This window comes from Octopus bimaculoides, chromosome 2 (assembly GCF_046866305.1).
Source record: "Octopus bimaculoides isolate indiv1 chromosome 2, ASM4686630v1, whole genome shotgun sequence".
NCBI classification, from domain to species: domain Eukaryota; kingdom Metazoa; phylum Mollusca; class Cephalopoda; order Octopoda; family Octopodidae; genus Octopus; species Octopus bimaculoides.
In genome coordinates this window covers 41,602,739-41,626,757 of record NC_142929.1, presented here as the reverse complement: position 1 = coordinate 41,626,757, position 24,019 = coordinate 41,602,739, and the positions used below count along the sequence as shown (strand labels likewise).

At 33.6% G+C, this 24,019-nt stretch overlaps 2 protein-coding genes across 7 annotated transcripts in view; one reads left to right on the top strand and one right to left on the bottom strand.

Moving 5' to 3' along the window:
* The window catches only part of LOC106884229 (uncharacterized), a 29,210-nt gene extending 22,343 nt beyond the window's left edge, over positions 1-6,867 (top strand). For all 6 annotated transcript variants that reach the window (XR_016238782.1, XR_016238785.1, XM_014935489.3 and 3 more), the window contains 2 exons: positions 1,973-2,056; positions 4,274-6,867. Coding sequence is in view for 4 of the 6 variants with exons in the window: in XM_014935489.3 (XP_014790975.2) it covers positions 1,973-2,056; positions 4,274-4,377 (188 nt within the window). In the remaining 2 variants the exon portion in view is untranslated. The remainder of the gene's footprint in view (positions 1-1,972; positions 2,057-4,273) is intronic.
* Positions 6,868-15,072: 8,205 nt separating this feature from the next.
* Positions 15,073-24,019, bottom strand: part of LOC106884228 (uncharacterized) — a 151,764-nt gene continuing 142,817 nt past the window's right edge. Inside the window, exons 11-12 of the mRNA XM_014935488.3 lie at positions 20,415-20,518; positions 15,073-18,431 (exon numbers count right to left, since the gene is read on the bottom strand). Of these exons, the coding sequence (XP_014790974.2) occupies positions 18,229-18,431; positions 20,415-20,518 (307 nt within the window). The 3' untranslated portion in view covers positions 15,073-18,228. The remainder of the gene's footprint in view (positions 18,432-20,414; positions 20,519-24,019) is intronic.

Genomic DNA, 24,019 nt, shown 5'->3' with positions numbered 1-24,019 from the left:
AGCCACCCAGCAGGGTGGACTGCTATTGAAATCATGTAAGGCAGCAAGCTGACTGAATTGTTAGCACACTGGACAGAATGCTTACCATCATTTCATTTGTCTTCATGTTCTGAGTTCAAATTCTGTTGCAGTAGGCTTTGCCTTTCACCCTTTTGGGGTTGATAAATTAAGTACCAGTTGCATACTGGGTCGATCTAATCCACTGGCCCTCTCTCCAAAAATTTTGGGTCTTGTGCCTATAGTAGAAAAGAATAGTGTAACATTTAATGACATAGTGAATTATTTAACCATGTGAGCACCATTTGGATGGATAACTTCAGAAACCCTATTAGTTATGGAATCTCTCAATTTCTTAATAATAGCAGGTTGGACTGCCTCTGCTGCAGCTTTGATGGTCACTCATTTGAGTGGTCCTAACAGAGTGGGAGGAAGCATTGTCGTGCATGAATACAAGATTTTTTCAAGTGACAGCAGTATGTCATCTAGCCAGGGATCCAAGACCTCATTCGGGAGATTGCAGTGGGCAGCTGCAGTCACTTTACTCTCTAGGCACCCTGACGGGACCAACAAGTCTGTCCCCAATGATACCGGCCCACAACATGACTCCACCCTGTTGACGTTGTAAACGTTGGTGAAGCTCATCTCCAAAATAGACCTATTTGCCTAACTGTCAGGTTCATCAAGGGTCACTCTGGTTTCGTCAGTGAACAGGACACAATTCATGTCTAATGTCATGTACTTTTGGGCCCATTGAAGCTTAAAACTCTTGTGAGGAGGCAATTTCAGGGGTTCTTGCATGGATCCCAAGTATGCAATTTCTGGTGGTTTTCAGTGATGAAGTCCAGAGATGGTGAAAATGACTTTGCTTGTTAGTCCAGGTTTCCCATGTAACTTGCAGCCAATATTCCTTAAATTCCTAGCTGTCAAAGTCTTGGAGGTCCCACAATCGGATCATTGCTTCTTTGGTGCTCATGTGCTAAATAATTCATTATGCCAATAAATGTTATAATATTATGGTTTTCTGTTAGATATATACTCAATGTATGCTCAATATGTATCATTACCCTTCACTTTCTGAAAAGAAAATGTCCAGATGGGGTATTTTCATTCAAAAGCTATTAAGTGTGGTTCGCCCCAAAACTGAAGAGTTGGAAATAAAAAAGAAAGCACAACAATGGTGTTGCCACCGTGTGCAAACCAGCTGGGATAAGTTTTATGAAAATTGATTCACAGAAAACTGAGAAATTTTTAATTTTACTCCTAACCTATTAGCATGGTTCTGTGTGTGTGTGTGTGTGTGTGTATATATATATATATATATATATATATATATATATATATATATACATAAACATAAACACAAACACAGGTTTCTTTCAGTTTCTGCCTACTAAATCTACTGTAAAGGCTTGGTTGGTTCAGGGCTATAGAACACACATGCACAAGATGTCATGCTGTGGGACTGAACTTGAAACCATGTAGTTAGGGAGCAAACTTCTTACTATCTGTATTTATACACGCACATACCCTCTTTGTGTGTGTACATGCTCATGTGATAAAAATTAGTGAACAAATTGTCCTATAACTCTGTAAGTGGAATAGATCCCTTACTTGAAGAAACGCCTAAGGGTTAATGACAAGAAAGGTATTCAGTTGTTAAACAATTCTCCAATTAATGCTAGCATGGGGGAATGGACATCAAACAAACTAAAACACACAAATGACAAGATTCTGTGCAGTTTCTTTTTTACCAAATTCCACTTACCAAATTCCACTCATAGAACTATTAATCAACCTGTTTATGATGTGCAGTAGGATAGGTGTGGTGAACACGATGCTGTGAAACAAATTTCTTAACTAAATGAGCATTAGTTTCTAACACATCTGCTTCTATATTGCTTTATCTTGCTCTTTTATTCAATTGTTTTCCATTAAGAATTATATTAATTACTTCTTTTATTTATTTTTTTAGCAACTAGTAAAATAAAAGATTTTCCATTTGATGTTTGTTTTGGTGGACGGAGAACATTTTGTCAAGAATCTTATGCTGATCTTGGTAAACATCTAATTATTTTTGTTATTATTTTCACTGGTTTTGCTTCCATTTTTATTCCTATAATAGGGATATTAGAATTAAAAATCTGACAATGTGAAATAGAGCAATAATATGAAACTTGGGTGTGCTTTTGGTCAACATAATATCTCTAAATGAGCAACTTTTTTTTATCAGGTATTGTAAATCTGCTTACTCTGTACAAAATAGTAGTGTGTGGTAGTATTTTTTAGTGAAATGTGAATAGAAAAAAAATGAGGACCTAAAAGAATGTGTCCGCAAGAGAAAAGACTTCTGGTGTGAACATGTAATGCTTATGAACAAAGACGGCTCCATCAAGAAGTACCGATCTCTAATTGTAGAGGAAACATGTGGAAGGGGTAGAGCAAGGAAGTTGTGGGATGAATGATGAGTAAAGATCTACAGATGTTGGGATTCACAGACTGGTTGGCAGGGAACCAAGACTTGTGGCAGTTTGCTGTGCTTGAAAAGACATGTCAAACTAAGTAAAGTTTGGTTGTCCTTGCATACAGGCTCATCCCTTGCAACCCTCTCCAGCTGAGCATCCCTAATCTCATGGGCTCGTTGGTGCTGATGCCATGTAAAACACCTAGTACATTCTGTAAAGTGATCGGCATTAGGAAGGGCATCCAGCCATAGAAACCATGTCTGAGCAGCCCTTCAGCTGGTTGGCTCCTGTCAAACCATCCAACCCATGACTGCATGGAAAACAGACATTAAGTGATGATGATCATGTGAATATAAATTGTTATATATTGCAGAAGCTGATTCTTGTTGCTGTTGTTTATACTAGTTTATGTTTAGGCTGAGGTATAAGTTAAGCTATAGTTTTATTTCTCCTTGCAATCCCATAAGCCTGATTGGCAGAATAAACTGTCAACTGTTCACATTTTTATTTATAGCATATTTTACAAATATTTACCAACAAGCACTTTCCAGTACTGCAAACAATAATTAGTGAAATAAAACAAATCAAAAAATGCATGAATAAAATAGGAATATGTGAAACTAAAGAAGGAAAATTGTTATATTTTCAATATGGTGTTTCCCATACTATCATCATTTAATATCTGTTTTTCATTCTGGTGTGGGTTGGACAGTTTATTAGCTTTGATGAACTGTGTCAGTGTTGGTGTGTGTGTGTTTTCTTTATATTTTTTTAAAATTTTTTTTATGTGACACTGGCACGAGTGATTTTCCATAAATTTTTTTCTTCAACTTTTATTTCACTACAGACATTAGAAAGCAGTCTGTAGTTTGAGAGAGATTTTAGTTTTAAGTTCAGTCCCGCTGCATACCACCTGGTGCAAGTGTCTTTCTGCCAAATTGGGCATGCCAGTGATGACAATGCGCTATTGAAATGGCCACCACGTTCACCTAACTTGACATCTTGTGATTTTTTTCTATGAGGCTATGTGAAAGGACTAGAGAAACTCAAGTAGAGAATCGTTGAGGTGTTGGAGAATGTTATGCAAGATCTGCTACAGCATGTTGCGCAGAAGCTGGGCGACTGACTTGACATGTGTCATGTCACAGGCCCTGTGCATATTGAACATTTTTGAACTCAGTTATAAAAATCTACATCCCTCTGAATCTCTTGTTTGAATTTTGATAAATCTTTTATTGTTCAACATGAAGCCCATTTAATTTCGTTTGCCACATGTAGTTACTGTAATCCCTTGCCATATCGTTGTTTGTTATTTAAGCTTACATTGATTCCTGCGTGGTGTTGTTTTGCATTTATAATAAAATAAATATATACAAATTATTAAAAAAATTTTAGAAAAATGTACAGTACTGTTTCTACTTTGTGGATTTTCACCTATCATGGTATTTTGAAATGTAATGCCTGTGATAGTCAAGGGATTACTGTACTCAGATATTCACGTTTCAAATAATGTTAATTTTTTTTTTTTTTTGATACCCTGTGTGTATGTATAAAAAGTATTCATTAGCCCAGAGCTATGGTAAAGGACACTTGTCTAAGCTGCTCACAGTGGGACTGTGTGGTTATTAACACCAATTTACTTGCATCTTCGACATTAAGCAGGTCATAGAAATGTAACAAGATTTTTGTCAAGTTAAGGAAATGCTAGTTCTTCCATGATATAATTGCTAATATCTATTGCGTTTAAGTGAAATTTTTTAAATATGCAAGCAATAGTAGACATTTTTTACTTTTTTTTTTTTTTTTCCCAGATGGTTTGGTGGAAGATGAAGAGGAGTTTGGAACAGTAATCAAAACATCTAATGTGTCGTTTGAGCAACTTTTAAAAGAATGGAAACGTGACAGGAAACATTGACAACATTAGGGTTTAAGAAAAATTTATAATTAGTAAAGCAATGGAAAAGCCAGCTTTTTTTTTTTCTTCTTCTTTTGAGGAGACTAGTATGGTATTTTCCTTGACCAAAATGTATGGACTTATCTAGTATTAAACATACTTTGTGGAAATGGAGTAAAAATTATTCATACCTCAAATTGAAAAAAAAAATGCAAACAAAATAAAGTAGTAAGACTACTGAAACCTTCCTAAAATTGTCATTTTGTTTTTAATTAGCATATAATTATGATTTGGAAATTAGAAAATTTGTAAATTACCTTGTTATTTGTATTTAAAATGGTTACTGTCTGGGTGTGTGTTCAAGAGATAAAAGTTCTCTTTTATCAGCCTTAATATTTGAAATATGTATAAAATAATCCATGTGTAGTGGATTAAGAAGTTTTGTTTACATGTTTTTTTTTTAACCTTGTGGTTTTGGTCATGTCAACTGTTTCATTCTTAGATTTCTTTTTATGGTGATTTATATGAAGTTGTGATCAGTCTTTTTTTTTTTTTTGTGTTCTTTCATGTTTGCATTTGTTTGTTAAAATTTACTCCCAGTTAACTACAAAACTCAATAGAATTTATTTTAAAAACTTAGTGGATTTCTCTTTTTTGTTTTCTTTTTACATTGAGTATGAAAAATGAAGGATACAGAGATTAGCAGAAACAAAAATATATAATTGGTTTGATAAAGAAAGGCAGGTGTAATTTGAGATGGCAGATCTAATAGGACATTTAATTTTGTGAAACTAAAAAAAAGTACCATTGTTAACAATGAATTTGGCAGGTTTTATGGTGTTTTTAAGTTACTTCCCCTCTCCTGTGCTCTGTCATTTATTGCAGCAATCTGGGGAGATAAGAGGCTCTGTCACAGAATGGAAATGAATTGTTGAACTGAATGTTTAAATTCTCAGGGCCAGGGCCTGGTGCTCTTGGGAAAGGCATGAACGTCACATTTTTTCAATTTTACGTTCTTTGAAACCAGTGGGGTTGATTAGCTATTTAATAAATTCTAACTTTGGCTTTATCACAATTGCAGGAAATGGATATTAATTGTATATGTGCAGGTTCTAATTTCAAATTTTTCTTAGTTTTTTTCTTTGATCAAATAATTCTTCATTCCCTTTAGAAAAGTTTTTCTGCTAAAACTCTAAAGTTGAAATGTTTCCAGACATGATCTCTTTTACGTGAAGTATGCTTTTAAATTGCTTGTAGTTTCAAACTATCTGGTAGTTATAAAGCTAGTATTATGACCTTATTAATAATTTGATTTACTTGCAGCTTCCTTATTAATTTTTATAACCTCATTGTCTCTTCCTGAAAAGAGATATTTTCCTGATGCTAGTAATTATCAAAGAAAAAAATCTAGACCAAATGCTAAGACTGTTTTATTTGATCAAATGTGAACTTGAGCTCCTCTTCTTTCTGTGATAACCTTGTGTATCATGGCTGTGAACATAAAACATTACTTAACATCTATATTAGTTTCACGTAACATCTTGCAAAAAGATGTATCTACTCTTAATTTTAAATACTTAGTCTAGTTTGAAGGATTAGAGATAGATGATGTAAAGTTACATTTAGATTTTCTGAATATGACTAACTAGTTAGATCATTTCTCAAAACTATTTTGAGAATATAAATGTTTTGAAAATTCTTTTGTAGTTGTCCTCAGTATTTCAGTGTTAATTCAGTTGAGCTTGTTTAACAAGTTGTAACAATTTCCATAATGGATCGACCTTTAACAGTTGCAAAAGTTTTTAAGATTCTCTTTGCAAGTGTATGTAAGACTTCATAAGATTTTGCTTATTAACTAAAATATTCAATATTCTACTAAAATATGTAAGCTACATTGGATTTGTTTTTCATGTACTTCTTTAGTACGTTAAGATTATGATTTTTTTTTTTTAATACAGAAAATGTTTATTTTTCTATAGTTAATATTCCTTCAAAATGCTATCCAGGTTGCTTCGCTTTTACCAGTTCAAATTTCTTTCCCAGTTCCTATCATATTTCCATCTTTCAATCATGTTGTTCAAATTATAAATCAATTGCCACTCCGGACAATAATTTCTCTCAGTTTCTATTGATATCTCATTCTTTTGTAACTGGCAAGTTTGTGCCGCTTGCTTTGTACAAGTTTGTAATACCCTTTCTTTTCAAGTTTTTTTTTTTTTTTTTTTTTCCTCTCCCCACATTCATATTTCACTCTTTCATATTACCAGTTAAGATCTAAAAAATATTTTGTAATTATAAAGAACCAAACTGGTATCTGAGAAATTATCTTGGATTTTGAACAGAAATTTTGTCTCTGAATTTGTAAACTGCTTCCTCTGATATAATTACATAAAAACAACTGTTTAAAGTTTTAATTACTATTTAATTTAAAGCTAATTGCATAAAATTTGTCTTCAACTTCTCCCATTTTGTTATTTTGTAAATAAACCTTTTTAAATTTTTTTTAGTAAACTGAGTCATTTTATTGATCTTTAAAAGTGTGTTTAAATCTGGAAACTTGGCTGAAATTTTTCTAATTGCTTTATGGCTGAACAATTTTTTAATAGCTAAATTTTTTTCAGGTGAGAAGTAGATTAGGCTAGTTGCTATCTGTTCCTATGTGAATGATGCAAATTTTCAATTCATCTCTCAAAATAAGTTGGTCATTATCATCTTCATTGTAATGTCCACCTTCCGATCCTTGCCCATGGATTCAGCAGATTTTGGCTGATATTGTACAGCCCCAGAAGCTCTTCTTCTTGCTACACTTGACATGTTTTGAACTATGATATTCTCTAATGTATTGAACATTGAACAGTCTGGATGTAGAGCCTTTTTTTTTTTTTTTTCAAAGAGCATGCAACAGTATCCAAATTCACCAACCTTGAAGTAGGTGTTGCCGAGTGGTTATGATTCATTACAAAGCTTGACTGGAATGGGAAAATGGTGTAATTGCTATGTGTAGGTTTTATTTCATCTAATTTTACAGAAATTGAAGACTAGTTCTATGAATCTTTCACAATCAGATCTGGATTACTTTATAGTTGTAACAAAGAGTTGGACATAATTTTTAAAAAAAGTTTCAAAGTCCAATTTGATACCAATATAGACAATGTATATTTGGGCATTTCATATTAAAAAAAAAAGTTTCTAATTTTCAGACCTGTGTTCTAAACATTTGGCCATGACTAGATAAGAATGATTCAAGATTTAAAAAAGCATAAGTGGCATATAGCTTGCAATTTCAGAAGATTAATCTCCCATGTACTTAATTCCATCTTGAAAGTGGTGTCTATCAATAACAAAGTTTCTTGATATTGTGCATGAGTAGAATGAAAATTTCAGTCTTGTTGAGACGTCAAATACTTAAGCATTTTACTGGAATTATCCATGCAGTATCGTCATGTGAAGCAGTGAGGATCAAAATAATGTGTATGTTTATTCTAAGCATGGCTCTGTGGTAAGAAGCTTGCTTCTCAACTACATGGCTCTGAGTTCAGTCTCGCTGCATGGCACCTTGGGCAAGTGTCTTCTATAGTCTTGGGCCAACCGAAGCTGAAAGAAGCCCGTATGTGTGTGTGTGTATGTCTTTGCCGCCCCCCCCCTTACTTGACAACCAGTGTTGGGGTGTTTACATCCCCATAACTTAGTGATCTGGTAAAAGAGACAAGTAGAATAAGTACCAGGCTTCAAAAATAAAGTACTGGGGTCAATTCAACATTCAAGTGACATCAATGGACTACCTGACATGGTTTTTTTAAAGCTTAATTTCACCTCCTCAGTGATAGACACTATCTCAGATATTTGGGGCTAGACAGAAACTTCTGTTCCTATATAGAAAAAAGGCAAACAAAGCATTTGCTGGTATGTTGAAGCTTGTCAAGTTGGAAAAGCACATGAAACAGAAATGTGTTAAAGTAAATGTAAACATAGTTTTAAATATGGATGTTCTGTTAGAACAAACTATACTACAGTAGATACCATGAGAGAAACTTGTATTGGCTTTTGATGCAAAATGTGCTCTTGACTATATCACTTGTGTTTATCATAATTTCTCCATTTGCTCTGTAGTTCTACATATAGTAGTAACCAAACCACTTGACTGGATGATGATAATCTGTATTATGCATTCTCAACCATTTTTTGTCTATGGATTCCTTTGATTATTGTTTTATTCTGGGAACACCCCTAGCCATTTGATGCTTAAAAATTAGTTTCAAAGAAACTTCCTTTGAAATTCTGATTTTGTTTTTCACACATTAACTTGGATGGGTTGAACTTGGTAAAATGTTACAGAAAGAAACCTAACTGTTTCTGGCAATGCATAAAACGAAAATGTTCAAGGGCCCTTGAAATACTATTGGGGATCCCCAGTTTACTATTCTCCTGTGTGGACCTCTAAAAATCTTACATGGATCTCCGTTGAAAACTACTAATCTATAAGAAGCTCTAAACTCATCAGTTGCACTTATACATTTAATTGTACATACAAGATATACCCCATATATATACATACGCACACATTTATATATGTGCACATCCAAGACTGTCCTTTTCCATACTAGCATATCAACTATGGTGAATTCTTGAGATTATCTCCCCTTGTCATGTGGAGCTGTTATCTATTGCCATTTAGTAATAGCAGAGATAACGTTTAATACATTGAGAGTTTATGTGGTATCGTATTTGTTTATGTATTTCAATATATATATATATATATACATTAGTGACTTTAGACTCCAGGCCAGAAGGATTCCAAGAAATAAACCAATCTGGAAAAGAAGGATTTGGAAGCTTAAGGACCCTTCATATGGTTAGTGATTTAGTGTCATCCTAACTGAGAAATTCAATGAAAGGGAGGAGGAGGTACAGATTTGTGAGGTAGAGGGCAACTGAGGGGACAGCTTGCTGAGTGCCACAGACCAAATCTGTAACTGGTGTAAAGTCCCATCCAAACCTAGGGTGGTGGTGGTGGAACGATGTGGTAGACAGGGCCATTAGAGCTAAGAAACAAGCCTGGAAGAATGTGGGTAGCAGGGAACTGTATCAGATTGCCAGAAGGCATGCTAGGAGACAAGCATGTCTAGCCAAGGAGAACCAGAAAAAAAAAGTTTGCCGATATGAGGACGAAAGAACTGAGTTGTTTCAGATTGCACGACAGTTTGTGAGAGAAAATTGTGATATCACAGGAGAGAACTGTGTCCATATGGATGATGGTGCACTTGCATGTAATGATTCTGCAAAGAAAGAGGCTTGGAAATGCTATTATGAAAGACTGCTGAATGTAGAGAATGAGTGAGAAGAGGAGAGTCTGCCAAATGTTGACCCAGTTGAGGGACCAGCAGCCCAAGTCAACAGTTCCATGGTAGATAAAGCAATTAAGGATAAGAAGACAGGAAAAGCCCCCAGCCCATCAAGAATCTCTGCTGAGATGCTTAAAATATCTGGCAGTATGGGTCACCTGTATTATAAAATCAGGGGTTCACAAAGGGGTCATACACAATGATTGGTGTAGCAGCACCATAGTCAACTGTTACAAAGGTAAAGGTGATGCCTTAGAAAGAAATAATTATAGAGGTATCAGGTGATGAAAGTTACAGAGAGAGTCATAGCCCAATTAATGGCTTAGATGAGATACAGTTTGGTTTTGTGCCAGGGAGAAGCACCATTGATGCTATATTTCTGATAAGGCAACTGCAGGAGAAATACCTAGCCAAAGATAAAGCTTTATACTTGTCCTTTGTTGACTTGGAGAAAACCTTTGACATGATCCCCTGATCCCTTATCTGGTGGTCAATGTGGGAACTAAGGATAGATGAGTGACTGGTGAGAGCTATACAAGCCATGTACAGGGATGCTACCAGTAAGGCAAGGGTTGGCACTGAGTACAGCAAAGAATTCAGGGGGTACAAGTAGATATTCGCCAAGGATTTGTGCTCAGCTCCCTCTTGTACATCATAGTCCTCTTGGCAATAACAGAGGAATTCAAAACAGGCTGCCCCTGGGAGTTCCTCCAAGCTGATGACCTTGCTCTTATAGCTGAATCACTACTTGAACAAGAGAAGTTCCAGGTATGGAAGTAAGGTCTAGAATCAAAGGGTCTTAGAGTTAACCTAGCAAAAACCAAAGTCTTAGTAAATAAGAAGGCAAATCACAAACCCCTTCAGTCTGTAGAAAAGGTGTAGGTAGAAACTCCATAAGATGCACCCAGTGTATGCTTTGGACACATAAAAGGTGCTGCAATATCAGAGGAAGGTTAACAGGAAAGCTAGCTTTTGTATGTGGAAGATGCTCAGGTACAATAAACACTGAAAATGGGCAGAAAATAGACTCCATCAACTGCTAGTGGGACAAGCTAGAGATAGTAGATAGGTGATCAAGTTATTAGTGGAGGTGGATGCTCCAGGAGCATTGCTGTGAGAATAAGATTAGGCTGTTTGCGAACAGCTATGCTGCATGACAGTGAAACATGGCTGTGACAACCAAGGACATGCATAGGCTTGAAAGAGATGAAGCCAGTATGCTTCACTGGATGTGCATGTTCGACAGAGTATTAGGATCAAGAGAGACGACTGTGCTGGTATGGTTATGTGATGCACATGGACGAGGACAGCTATGTAAAGAAGTGCCAATCTCTAACTGTGGAGAGAACCTGTGGTACAGGTAGTCCCAAGAAGACAGGACAAGGTGGAAAAGCATGCTCTTTGAGTCTCACAGAGGCAATGACTGAGACCTTTGGCATTATGTCGTGCTTGAGAAGACCCATCAAGCCGAGCAAAATCGCAGTCGTGACAGATACCGGTGTCATGCAAATGGGCACCCATGCTGGTGGCATGTAAAAGCACCCCCGTGTCATACAAATGGTACCCGTGCTAGTGGCATGTAAAAGCACTCATTACATTCTTGGAGTCGTTGGTATTAGGAAGGGCATCCATCTGTAGAAAACCTTGCCAGCACGGACAACGGACATTAAATGATGATGATGAGGATATATATATATATACCGCTAAGCATTTTGTCCAGCGTGCTAACAATACTGCCAGCTAATCACCTTAATAATAATAATAATAATAATAATAATCCTTTCTACTAAAGGCACAAGGCCTGAAATTTGTGGAGAGAATAATAATAATAAAGCTGAAGTGAAGATCAAGTATGTATAGTGTGTGTATAAATGGTAAGAATATGACCATCCCCAAATATAACAATATCTGTTTCAACACAATTTCACATCAAGAATCTTGCAGAACAAATACATAAACATAAAAAATAAGGGTGGCTATTTGCAATACCAGTGAATGTTTTTCACTGTTTTTCTATCTATCAAAGGTGGCAAAACTTCATCTAAGTATGTGGCTGGTTGTGAGTACATACCATTGACAAGACCCAATGAGGCCAAAATGCATTTAGCATTCTTGTTTTGTTGCTGCTGGGATGATTTTTGTCTCCCTTTCATATAGATATTATATGTATTTATTTTCTCTTGGTTAATAATTAACTCCGACAAAATAAATTGGTTAATAGATACCAGGGTAGCAAAGATCACAAAATGACTGTGCTGTAACTCCTGTTTATGAGGTAGAAACTCCCTGTAATTTTGGGCAATTTAGTAAATGCAGTAATACGCATATGTTAAATGAATTCTTTTATTTCCAACATATGTTTTGAAGATTACAAATGGTTCCTTCCAAAGGAATAGGTGATGTTGATAAAGATGTAATCTTCGCTTCAGGGAAATACATAGGAACCAGCTTAACCATAAGACATTTTAACCGAATGTTGGAAATAAAAGAATTCATTTAACATATGCGTATTACTCCATTTACTAAATTTATATATATATATATATATATTGCTTTTGAACACAGTATGTCCATAAGGGAGGCTATGTCTGGACATATACCAAAGTAAATTTACCTTTTAATGATGTATTTACTTTAACTCTTTTGTATTCAGATTACTGTCAAATGTAATGCTTATTTATTCACATTGTTTTGAACTAGTCATGCATTATCTTGTAGCTTTGAGATTCCTGTGACGTGACGCTTTACTTTGGGAATGTTATCATTGGGTAGGTGTAAGTGGCTATATTTGGCTGGTTTCAACATAAAGGAAGTAGAATATTTAGGCCAAATATGGCCAGTTTGCATACATATACTTGGCAATAGTAAGCAGAGATTTTTCTAAATATTTTTTCCAAAGTTTTACCCTTTAGCATTCACATTAATCAGTCAAATGTAATGCTTATTTGTTTAGTTTTGAATTAATCATGCATTATCTTGTAGCTTTGAGATTTTGACAATGTAACTGTAATCTTTAGAATGACACTGTAGGGTTACTGTGAGAGGTCAGTTTGTGCACACACTAGGTAGAATATTTTCGCCAGTTTAAATGCTGGAGGATTTAACTTTAGAACATATTTCTTCAAGATGTTCTCTGAGATTAGGAAGACCAAGGGAAAGATTGTGAAGTTTGATCTTACAATGGAGACTGCAAGAAATGGTCAGTAACTGAGCTGAAGCAGACCTGTCTAACACATGGCAGCACAAAGAAAGAGAAAAAGAACAAAAAAAAATATGCAAAACCATTATGATGATGATGATGACGACTGTGGCATTGTTATCGGATACTTAGCATTATTGGGCCCCTATTTTCAATCTAATTTGTTGATATTAAAAGCCAATAATTTTCTCTTAGTATATTGTATTATCTTTTACTTGTTTCAATCATTAGACTGTGGCCATGCTGGGGCACTATCTTGAACTTTTAGGAAAGTGAATTGAACCCCAGTACTCTTTTTTTTTTTTACAAGCTTGGTACTTATTCTACCAATTTCATAGGCCAAACTGGGAGGTAAACACACCAACACCTGTTGTCAAGCAGTGGTGGGGACCAAAACCTGGCCACAAAAACATATATATATATATATATGACAGGCTTCTTTCAGTTTCCACCTACCAAATCCACTAACAAAGCTTTGGTTGGCCTGCAACTGTAGTAGGAGACATTTGCTCAAGGTTCCATGCAGTGGGACTGAACCCGTAACTATGTGGTGGCAAAGCAAGCTTCTTACCGCATAGCCATGCCTATTCATAATGATTTATTATTACAAGTTCTAATTCATGATCTAAAATTAAATTTCAATGAAAGAACAATATAAAATTGAAAAAGAAAGTAACAATTTGATAACATTTAGAGAAAAAAAAAGTCAAAGCAATTTTATTTCTTTTTCTTCTTAGATAGAAAAACTATCTTGATGTTTTGAAAGTATGTTGCTATGAGGGGAAAAATAAATCTTATAAGAATCAAGAATTTAACATGTATATGTAGTGTATTTAATTGAGTTTGTATTATAGCTGAAGGTAAAGCATTTTTACTGAAATTATTTAAGATATCTAAATAGGAAGGATATCTCCATATATATGTTTTTAGGTGCAAGCTTGGCTGTATGGTTAAGAATTTCATTTCACAAGCATGCCGTTTTGAGTTCAATCCTGTGGTGCAGTGTTGGGTGTCTTCTACTATAGCCTCAGGTTAACCAATACTTAATGAATGAATTTGATGGATGGAAACTGCAGAAAATGTACAAAGCCCATCATATATATATATATATATATATATATACACACACACACAGACACAAAATCCTACCCATAATGGACAGTTGCAGGATGGGTTGAAACAATCATCGTATTGAATAAGAATCAATGCTAAATCTATCTTTTGTTGCTTTCATCAATTATTATACACACACGCATATATATATATATATACATACACTTATACCCATATATATGCATACATACACATACACACACACATATATATATATATGCACATATACCCATATACTTATGCCCTTATACCCATATATGTGCATACATACACAAATACACACACATATGCATACTTTGAAGAGTATGTGGTGTTACTTAATTGTACTGTTGTTTAATACTCAATGCGAAATGGAGCTATAATACTGTATACGTTAATATATCCACTCTATTGATATATATATAGGTGCATGTTTTTTTTGACTCATGAATTCTTAGACAACTTTCATATGTACATGTGTGTGAATGTTTACATTCTGTGATTCCATATAAAAAAAAATAGCACTGAGCTATAGGCGGTGATGTTTGTTGTATTTCCCTGTAAACAAATAGTCCAGGAGCTTCTGCACTTTTGAAGACAAGTAGAATAAAATCTAACTATGGAGACTTGGTTTGAATACTTGCAACAGAGTTAACTCCCTTAGGTGCTCCTCAGAAACTGGGCAATTGATTGAGACTACTGCCCAAATAGACCATGGCAGATTAGAAAGAACAGGGATCCAATAAATGTGCTATTGTTTATCTGTTATAAGGAATGTTTGCTTACTTACAAAGTTATTCTCTCAATATGTCTGTAGATTTTTCTCTGTTTATGCTATGACTTTCTGTAAGGGTGGTTTGTCATGTTCACTTTATTACCTCAATAACATTATTGTCATTTCAATTAGGAAATGATAGATCTGGTATTATATTAATTAGTCCTCAAGTTATGATTGGATATTTCAACCAATTATTAATAGCATTTCAGAAAAAGAAACAATGTCAAAAAAAAAAAAAAAAAAAAAGTAATTTTCCTTTGATTTTGATTTTAAATAATCATTACAGCAATCAACAAATCTGCTAGTAAGAATATTGTAAAACTTTAATTCTTGTTAATTTGTCTTGTACAGAGAGAGATTCTGGTTGATAATGGAAAGATATTTGGACATGCTCAGCTGCAGAACTGATGTAATCTGGCACCACTGGACATTGGCAGTTGCAACACAAGGAGATAAAATGGATTGTTGGTTTCATAGCTGAAAGGCTAGGCTCTACGGAAGTGCTGCTACCAAAGCATTTGCTGCAAAAATAACTCACAGATAACTGTTTTATCACATCAAATGGTGAGGGAATCTTCAGCTGCACATCCTGGCAACTTATAAATCAAAAAACTTTATTTATACAATTTATAATAATGCTATGGGAGGAAAGGAAAACATAATTTTTTTTTTTTTAAATAAAAGAATACAAATTTGGATAACAATGAAATAGTGTGTAAAAACTTTAATGCAAACACACAACACACATTAAAAAAATCACACACAGCTGTCAGTGAGTATTCTGAAAAAGTGGTGATGCAGCAAGAGGGAAGCACACTGCTCCAATGTTTCAGCCTCCAGCAGTTGTCACTCTTAACAAAGCTAACCAAACAGTATTAGCAGCATCACCAAGGCATTATTATTAATTTTTTTCATACATTTCCTCAAGTAAAATAAAATAAAAATAGAATGGAATTTTCAATGGTTTCATTTGAAATAATGACTATTGCTATATATTTTGTTCATAGTTTAATGTTATTAGGAATATTTCCTGCCAATCTGTAGCAAAAGTCATATAAATTCCTTGACCTGTTTGAGATGTCATGTTTTATCAACAGTCATTTAACTTGTAAAACATGGAAAAGTTTTTATATTTTTATGATTTTTCTCTTCTAGTCCAACAAGCTGCTGTTGGTTAGGGCAAGGTTGAACCCCACCGCCCAAATATACCAACATTATTGAAGGTTTTGGTATGTCATCCAACTAGAAAAATATGGCATATTTGTAGTGCATATATCCTGCTAATCTGCTGGCAGAAATATTAGAATTAACAAAATAGCACAAATATCAAGTTTTTATAGATGTTTCAGAGATAGAATTTCAGTCCTTTATTAGTATTATAATAATAATAATAATAATAATAATAAAATAAAACAAGCTGCCTAAAGGCCCTTTCATTATTGTTAACTGCTTTGTGACAGTCAAATATGTTATACAAGTAATCTCAAACTGGAAAAGGAAATGCCATAATCATTTTCCAAATTATGAAAAAATATTACAATGTTAATTATTGTAGCCATTGAAGTTTTATCTTCAAAGTAGTCTGCTATCAGAAAAACCAAGTGGAAATAAAAGCAAACAGACAACTAACAAAGACAAACAATAACAACTATAGTCCACAACCCTTTTCATATGTGTGTATAAGACAGGGAAAAAGTAAAGAGAGAGAGAAAAGATGAAGCATCAGTTCATTTTCTCATTTTCTTTTGAAGAACAAAAATAAAAGTGGATAAACTGTAAATATTAAAACTAATAAAAAACAAAAACAAAAACAAACAAACTAGGTTAGTTTATCTTGTTATTTTATAACGGCTTGTTTGACTAACAGAAGCTAAATAAAATGATTATTCCAGAATAACTTGATAACTTGAAATTATTTTATAACAGCATCAGGGTTTTTTACAAGTTGGAAAGAGAACCAATATTAAACATTGGTCGTCTAAGAACCAATATTAAACATTGGTCGTCTAAGAACCAATATTAAACATTGGTCGTCTAAGAACCAATATTAAACATTGGTCGTCTAAGAACCAATATTAAACATTGGTCGTCTAAGAACCAATATTAAACATTGAACATTGGTTTAAAATTCTTATTTGTAAACATAAAAAGCAAAACTAGCCAGATTATTGCTCTCTTAGAATTAGATGAAATGATATAAATTGCCATTACTGAAGAATTAATTGTCTAGTGATTGCAACAACAGGTAGGCCAAAAAATACTGATTGAGTTAATCAAGTTAATATTTTAGGAATGAGATGGGTGGTTGGGGAAAATATACATAATGGCAACCAACAGCAGTTTTCCTGAGTGAAGTACACAACCAGATTCAACCCTCTAAGGAATTGGCATTTATCATTTGTTGTCATTAACTAAATATAAGCAACAATGACAAGGAGCAAAGTATTAGTAATTATAAATACCAGCAACTAATATATATATACATGTATATAAAACCCTGTAAATATGGCATTGTATTTTCAGTCTTGAACACATCCACCAGAAGAAATGATTCACACAAAATGTCCCATATTTCTAAAAGAGTTTTTTTTTTTTTTAGCAAGGATCATAGTTGCATTAAATTTCTTGTAATACAGCAAGGCCTCCAACAATTTCTTCTAATGGGTTTATTCTGATAGAAGATAAAATTTTAATGGCTGTCAACTTAGCAATGTTCAAACTGGTATAGAAACACCAGGTACAAGATATAACGGTGGGTATCAACTTTAAAAAAAAATGCACTTAACACAGAAAATTTTTTTTTTAAATTCCAAAAACAAACAAAATAAATATAATAGAGAGGAAAACTCAGTGAGTATAAATATTAAAGATAATCTAGATATCTAAGTATCAAATGTTTAAAATGTAATAAAGGCAAACTGAAGTGAAGAAAAATCTGCAGAAATTAATTTTAGAAAAAAAAAATGATGTAGAAACAAATAAATTCCTAATAAAATGGAACATATACAAAATAAGAGGAATATTGTAAACATATTCCTGCCCCCTATTCAAGGAACTGTGATTATGTTGGGAATAGGGAAGATATTGTAAACATCATCTGTTGAAAGAGTAGTTCAAGTAAATTATTACAATTTGCTGCTTCTGTTGCAGTGAAGGGAAATGTTTCATCTATTTTAAGAAGCAGAAGTGTCAATGAATTCCATAGAGCCCTACAATGATGAATGGTCATAAAGTAATATTCTTTGCTTGGTTAGCATCACTAGAAGTGAATTACATATGTTACATTTCTAATCCAAGTCTGTGTGTGCAGAAGGAGATTCTGGTGTCCAGTAATGAGAAATGAACAATCCATTGTCCAGTACAGCATGATAAATAGATTATCCATTATCCAGCAGAGCATACAAAAATGGTAATCCAGTGTCCAACAGAGTTAACAAAATTTGATCACAATGAGTAAAAATTCAAAAGTAGTCTGATCGCTCTCTTGCTTCTCGATGTCCAGCAAGTACTTGAGCAAATTTCTTTTTATCAATAGACAACCGAATTGCTTGGACACTGCGAAACAATTGGTCTGAAGATATATCCTCTGGCAATTTGGTAAGGAACTGGGCAAGATGGATGAAATCCATTTCAAGAAGAAGATTTTGGTAGAGGTGTAAGATCCCTGAAATAAATTTTTAAAAAATACAGTTGGATAAAAATGAAAATAAAGATTTGAAAATTGAAATATTATGTACTATCACAGTCCTTGATAATAACAAATAAAAACTTTTGAGAAAGAAAAGTACAATATACACTGGAGATTTTAAACTTACAACAGATTGTTTTAAGTCTCACTGAATTCCAGTGTTAGCATTAGTATATTTTAATAAAAGGTAATATTTATTTATCTCCACTTAAATGTTCTATTAGAACAAACTATACTGCAGTAGTTACCATGGGAAAAACTCTCATATTGGCTTTTGGTACAAAATGCAATCTTTTTTATATTGCTAGCAGGGAGACAAATCCCTGCCACCGCCAGTGCCAAGACTACCAGATCATGTGATTTCGACCTCCCTTAATAAAAGGTTATTATTGCAATATTAAGGAGTATCCCCAAGAAAACTTTCATCTCAAATACAGACCATACACAACTATTGAAAGAGTGCAGTTTTCTATATAAGACTTTCTGAAATTTATCACAAATATATAACATAATTTTTCAACAATCACATACAACATATATATACTACAATAATTTGCTCTTTTCTGTTATTCTTTCTAAAATATATTCCAGTTATATTTCCATGATAACACATTTCAGTGTTTAATATTTTTCAATATTACTTGTAGTACAGATAGAAGAAGAATTAACAATGACTCTCAAAATATTACTAACCTGAATGCTGAATTAAGGAAAATACAGTAATCTGTGTTAGTTCTGGTGTGCTTTCACAATTTTGATGCAAATGATATAATAATTTGATATACACAATCAAATATTGATCACAACCTAACATTAGAACCCTTTCACTGTGGAAATCAGATAATCCACTCAAAATTTCATTGCTCTTAACTATAAAAAAACAGTTTTATATGTTATTCTATCTTTTGTTGAGGAATGTCATATTAGAAACTATATATTTTTTTTTGCTGAGATATATGAAGTTTATTGAGGCAATGTGACTTGTAGAAAATACCAATTCTATTTTTTGGCAGACATTTAACAGCAGTACTAGAATAACTATGAAATTTAATTTTGCAGTTAAAGGGTTAAGCAATATTTGTTGAAGTTGTTGAGCTATGAGAAGGCAATATGAACTAGATCAACAAAAATGCTTTATTCAAACTGGAATGGTAGATAGCAGGCAACATTTGAGAATGGCAATAGATGATGTGAAACTGAAGAAAAAAAAAAAACCAAAAGCAGAACAACCACAAATGTGTCACTAAAAATATCTCACTGAACTTTTTTTTTAACTGTTTAGCATTCAGATTACTCAGTCAAATGTAATGCTTATTTATTCACATTGTTTTGAATTAACCATGCAATATCTCATAACTTAGAGATTTCAATGAGGTGATATTTTGTTTTAAAATGACATTATGGGGTAGGTGTGAGAAGCCAGATCTGGCCAGTGTGAACATAAAAGAAGCTGAATATTTGAGTCAGATATGGTTGGTTTAAATGTTAAAGAACCCAAGTTTAGTGATATGTTATATTTAGATATTGAAGGTGCGTGAATTAATGGTTAGGGTATTTGGCTCATGATCACAAGGTCGTGAGTTCAATTCCTGGTGATGTGTTGTATCCTTGAGTAAGACACTTTATTTCATGTTGCTTCAATTCATTCAGCTGGCAAAAATGAGTAGTACCTGTATTTCAAAGGGCCAACCTTGTCACATTCTGTGTCACACAATCTCCTTGAGAACTACATAAAGCGTACACATGTCTGTGTAACTGATGGAATGCCAGTCATAGTTGTATATTTAGATAAAAGAGGAAGACAGAACAAAGAGAAATTAAGAGAATTCTAATGAAGTGATTAGACCATGTGATTAGACCATGTGACAAAGTAAACAGGATTCTGACTTTAAAAAAAACTATTCACATACACCATACTGGTCTATATCTTGTGTTTACACACAAGTGAATATTACTCACCCAAGGCAGTTCTGAATAAAAATTCTTCTCCATCTCGGCAAAAAACATCCCAAACTCTGCATGCAACATCAAGGGGTAAGGATCTGCTAAATATTGTAAATATCCTAGAAAAAGAAAAAGAAAAAAAAATTTTTTATATATATTATATTGGGTTGGCAAGAAAGTAATTTTGTTTTTCACAAATAGATAGAGATACGATTTTTTTGAATGACTTTTTACAATGTTGTGATTTTTTTCCTTTTCACATTTGATAGCCGTTACTTTTAGCTTACTTTAGAAGCAAATTGCATGTAATTTTGTTTACAGCTGTTAGTTCAGCATCAATTTTAACACAGAGTGCAAAAATGAACATTTTCACCATATTTTGCTTTTTTGTTTCTGTAAAGGCAAGAAAGCTGCTGAGGTTCACAAAGAGATATGTGAAGTTTATGGTGTTGATTGCTTAACAGAACAGATAGGTCAGAAATGGTTTTAAAAATTCTGTTCTGGAGATTTTTCACTCAAAGATGACCAACTGAAGTTGATGATGACCAAATCAAAACCATAATTGAATCTGATTATCATATAACTGTGTGAGAGATTGCAGAGAGGTTAAATGTATCACTTAACTGAAAATCATTTAAAATGTCTTAGACTCGTTAAGAAGCTCGCTATTTGGATTCCACATAAATTGAAAGAGATTCACTTAACAAAATGAATCAATATTTGCGATATGCATCTCAAACGCAATGAAATCAACCTTTTTTTAAACGAATCATCACTGGTGATGAGAAATGGATTGTCTACAATAACATCAATCGAAAAACGATCCTGGTCCAAACATAATGAACCAGCACAGACCACATTGAAAGCTGAATTGCATAAAAAAGGTCATGCTGTCAATTTGGTGGGATTACAAAAGTGTTGTGTATTTTGAGCTGCTTCCAAAGAACCAAACAATCAATTCAGATGTTTACTGTCAACAACTAATGAAACTGGAGAAAGCAATCAAAGAAAAATGGTCAGAATTGGCTAATCATAAAGGAATCCTGTTTGACCATGACAATGCTAGACCATACATGCCTTTGCTAACTTGTGAAAAATTATTGGAGTTTGTTTGGGAAGTGATGTCACATGCACCATATAGCCCTGATTACCATTTATTTTGAAGTTTGCAAAATTCTTTGAATGGTAAAACTTTCAATAATGATGATGACCTGAAATTGCACTTGCTTTAGTTTTTGGCTGATAAGGGCCAGAAGTTCTATAATTGCAGAATCATGAAGTTACCAGAAAGATGGCAAAAGGTCATTGAACAAAATGGAAAATATATAACTGATTGAAGTTCATTCTTTGTATGAAAAAAAAAAAAGGATTTTTATTTCACACTAAAAAACCAAAATTACTTTCTTGCTAACTCAATATAACATCATCATTTAATGACCACTTTCCCATGCTTGCAGGTAGCAGATAGAATCTGTTGATGCAGATTTTTTATGGCCAGATGCCCTTCCTGTCACCAAACTTCACCTGTTTCCAAGCAAGGTGATATTTTCCCATAACTAGACATGTTTTTCACAAAAGACTGGAAACAAATAAGTTTGCTTGTATGAAATGATGCTTCTTTACAACCATCATGAGATATCTAGACAAGGGTACACACACATCCTTTAAATTCGTTTATGAATATGCATATCAAAGCTCCTATTTTATTATGCTGGCCACAGCCTAATGTTACCAACTGGCAATAGCAGTTTTCTAGAGGTGAATGATCCACCAGATGTCCATGTACACTACAGACTGTACTGTAATCATCAGAGGAATATAAACTATGATCGTAAGAAAAATGTGATCATGGATTATTATTATTATTTTATATATATATATGACAGGCTTCTTTCAGGGGCTATAGTAGAAGATACTTGTCCAAGGTGTAACACAGTAGGACTGAACCCAAGACCACATGGTTGGGAAGCAAGCTTCTTAACCACACAGCCACGGCTGCATCTATAACAATTTAGAGAAAATTACAATGCTTATCATCAGTAAAATAGAATTGTAAATATAGCACAACAATGAAAGAAATGTAAATGATAGCAATAAAGAGAATCAAAAATTGGATGAATGAAAAGCAAGACAGATCCAATTACTCAACAAAAAAATTATTCTGTTGCTGTGTACCAAAGTGAAAGAAATTGGAGACATATAATTATATCTCAAGACTGAATTTGATCAAAGCTTATTTGTGCTGTGGTTTTAGTTACTACAATAGTAAAGAATAGTACAAACAGATATTTCTTAGTCTTTAATACAGGGAAATATCAATATTAACTATTTTTTTAAAATTCCTTACAGAGAAAATAAAGCAGTGTTCTTTGTTTCCCAAAGGGCTCTATTGAAATGTTAGCATTTTCTTCTTATGGTACACCAATTCTTTACATTTTTATTATTTTGTTTCAGTCATTGGACTGCACCTATGCCTCGAAGGGTTTAGTTGACCAATTCAACCTCAGTACATATTTTAAGCCTGGTACTTCTTTTATCAGTCCCTTCTGGCTGAACTGCTAAGTTACAGGGATACAAATAAACTCACACTGGTTGCCTAAGTGATGAGAAGAGACAAATATAAAGCTGCAAACACACATGACAGACTTTCTGTCAACTAAATTCACTCACAAGGTATTGAACCTGAAACCATGTGGTTGCAATGTGAACTTAACCACACAGCCATGTTGACTATTTTTTAAAAACTTTATTGGTCTCAAGCTTTAGTTTTAATCAAGTATTTTGCTGTGACACTTAAGATTAACTATTATAGAACCTTTTAGGTTGTTCACCTTAGGTAAGTGAACAATCTACCAAATTTCTTTATTCTTCATCAGAAATAATTCTGAATGTAGAATTATGTTTAATAAGCTTTTGATTCTTTTGTATTTTAACATTTTTATTTTGTAGTTTATGGAATAATATTTTTTTCTTACCTGGTAGAGACCTTTCCTCAATCCAGCAAATCAGTGGTCCCCAATCTTTTTTGCATGGACCAAGAATTTAGCACTCATATTATAATTTCATTTAGCTTGTGGGCCTAATTTATTGGTGCTTGCAAAAACTTTGACTAAGACAAGTGTGAGAAAGAGGCACAGACTAGAGACATAGCAAGTTCTAAAGTTAGGGGAAGCGAGCACATAAAAAAAAAGGTGCATTGACACATGTCAAACAATTTTTAACTCATTTCTCTTATATTACATGAAATATTTCATTAGTTATAATATACGTAATTGTATTCTACATTCATTAATTTCCTGTTTCAGTAACAATGTTATAATGTATGAAACTTACAACTACTGATATAAGTAACAAAAGAATATAAAAAAAATAATGGTTGTAACGGTGCCAATTTTGAAAAATGTGCTTGGGAAGATTAGTCCTTCATTTTGCTTCCCTATTAGCTATGCCACAGACAGAAGTGTAATTTTTCAAAATAAAACACCCTGTAGACTGCTATAATCAATAAAATAGAAATAAAATTGATTCTTTTTGTGCAACCTGGTACCAAATGATCCAAGGTCTAGCTGTTGGGGATCCCTGCCAAAAAGCATCTTATATTGAATACTTAGATTGCTTTC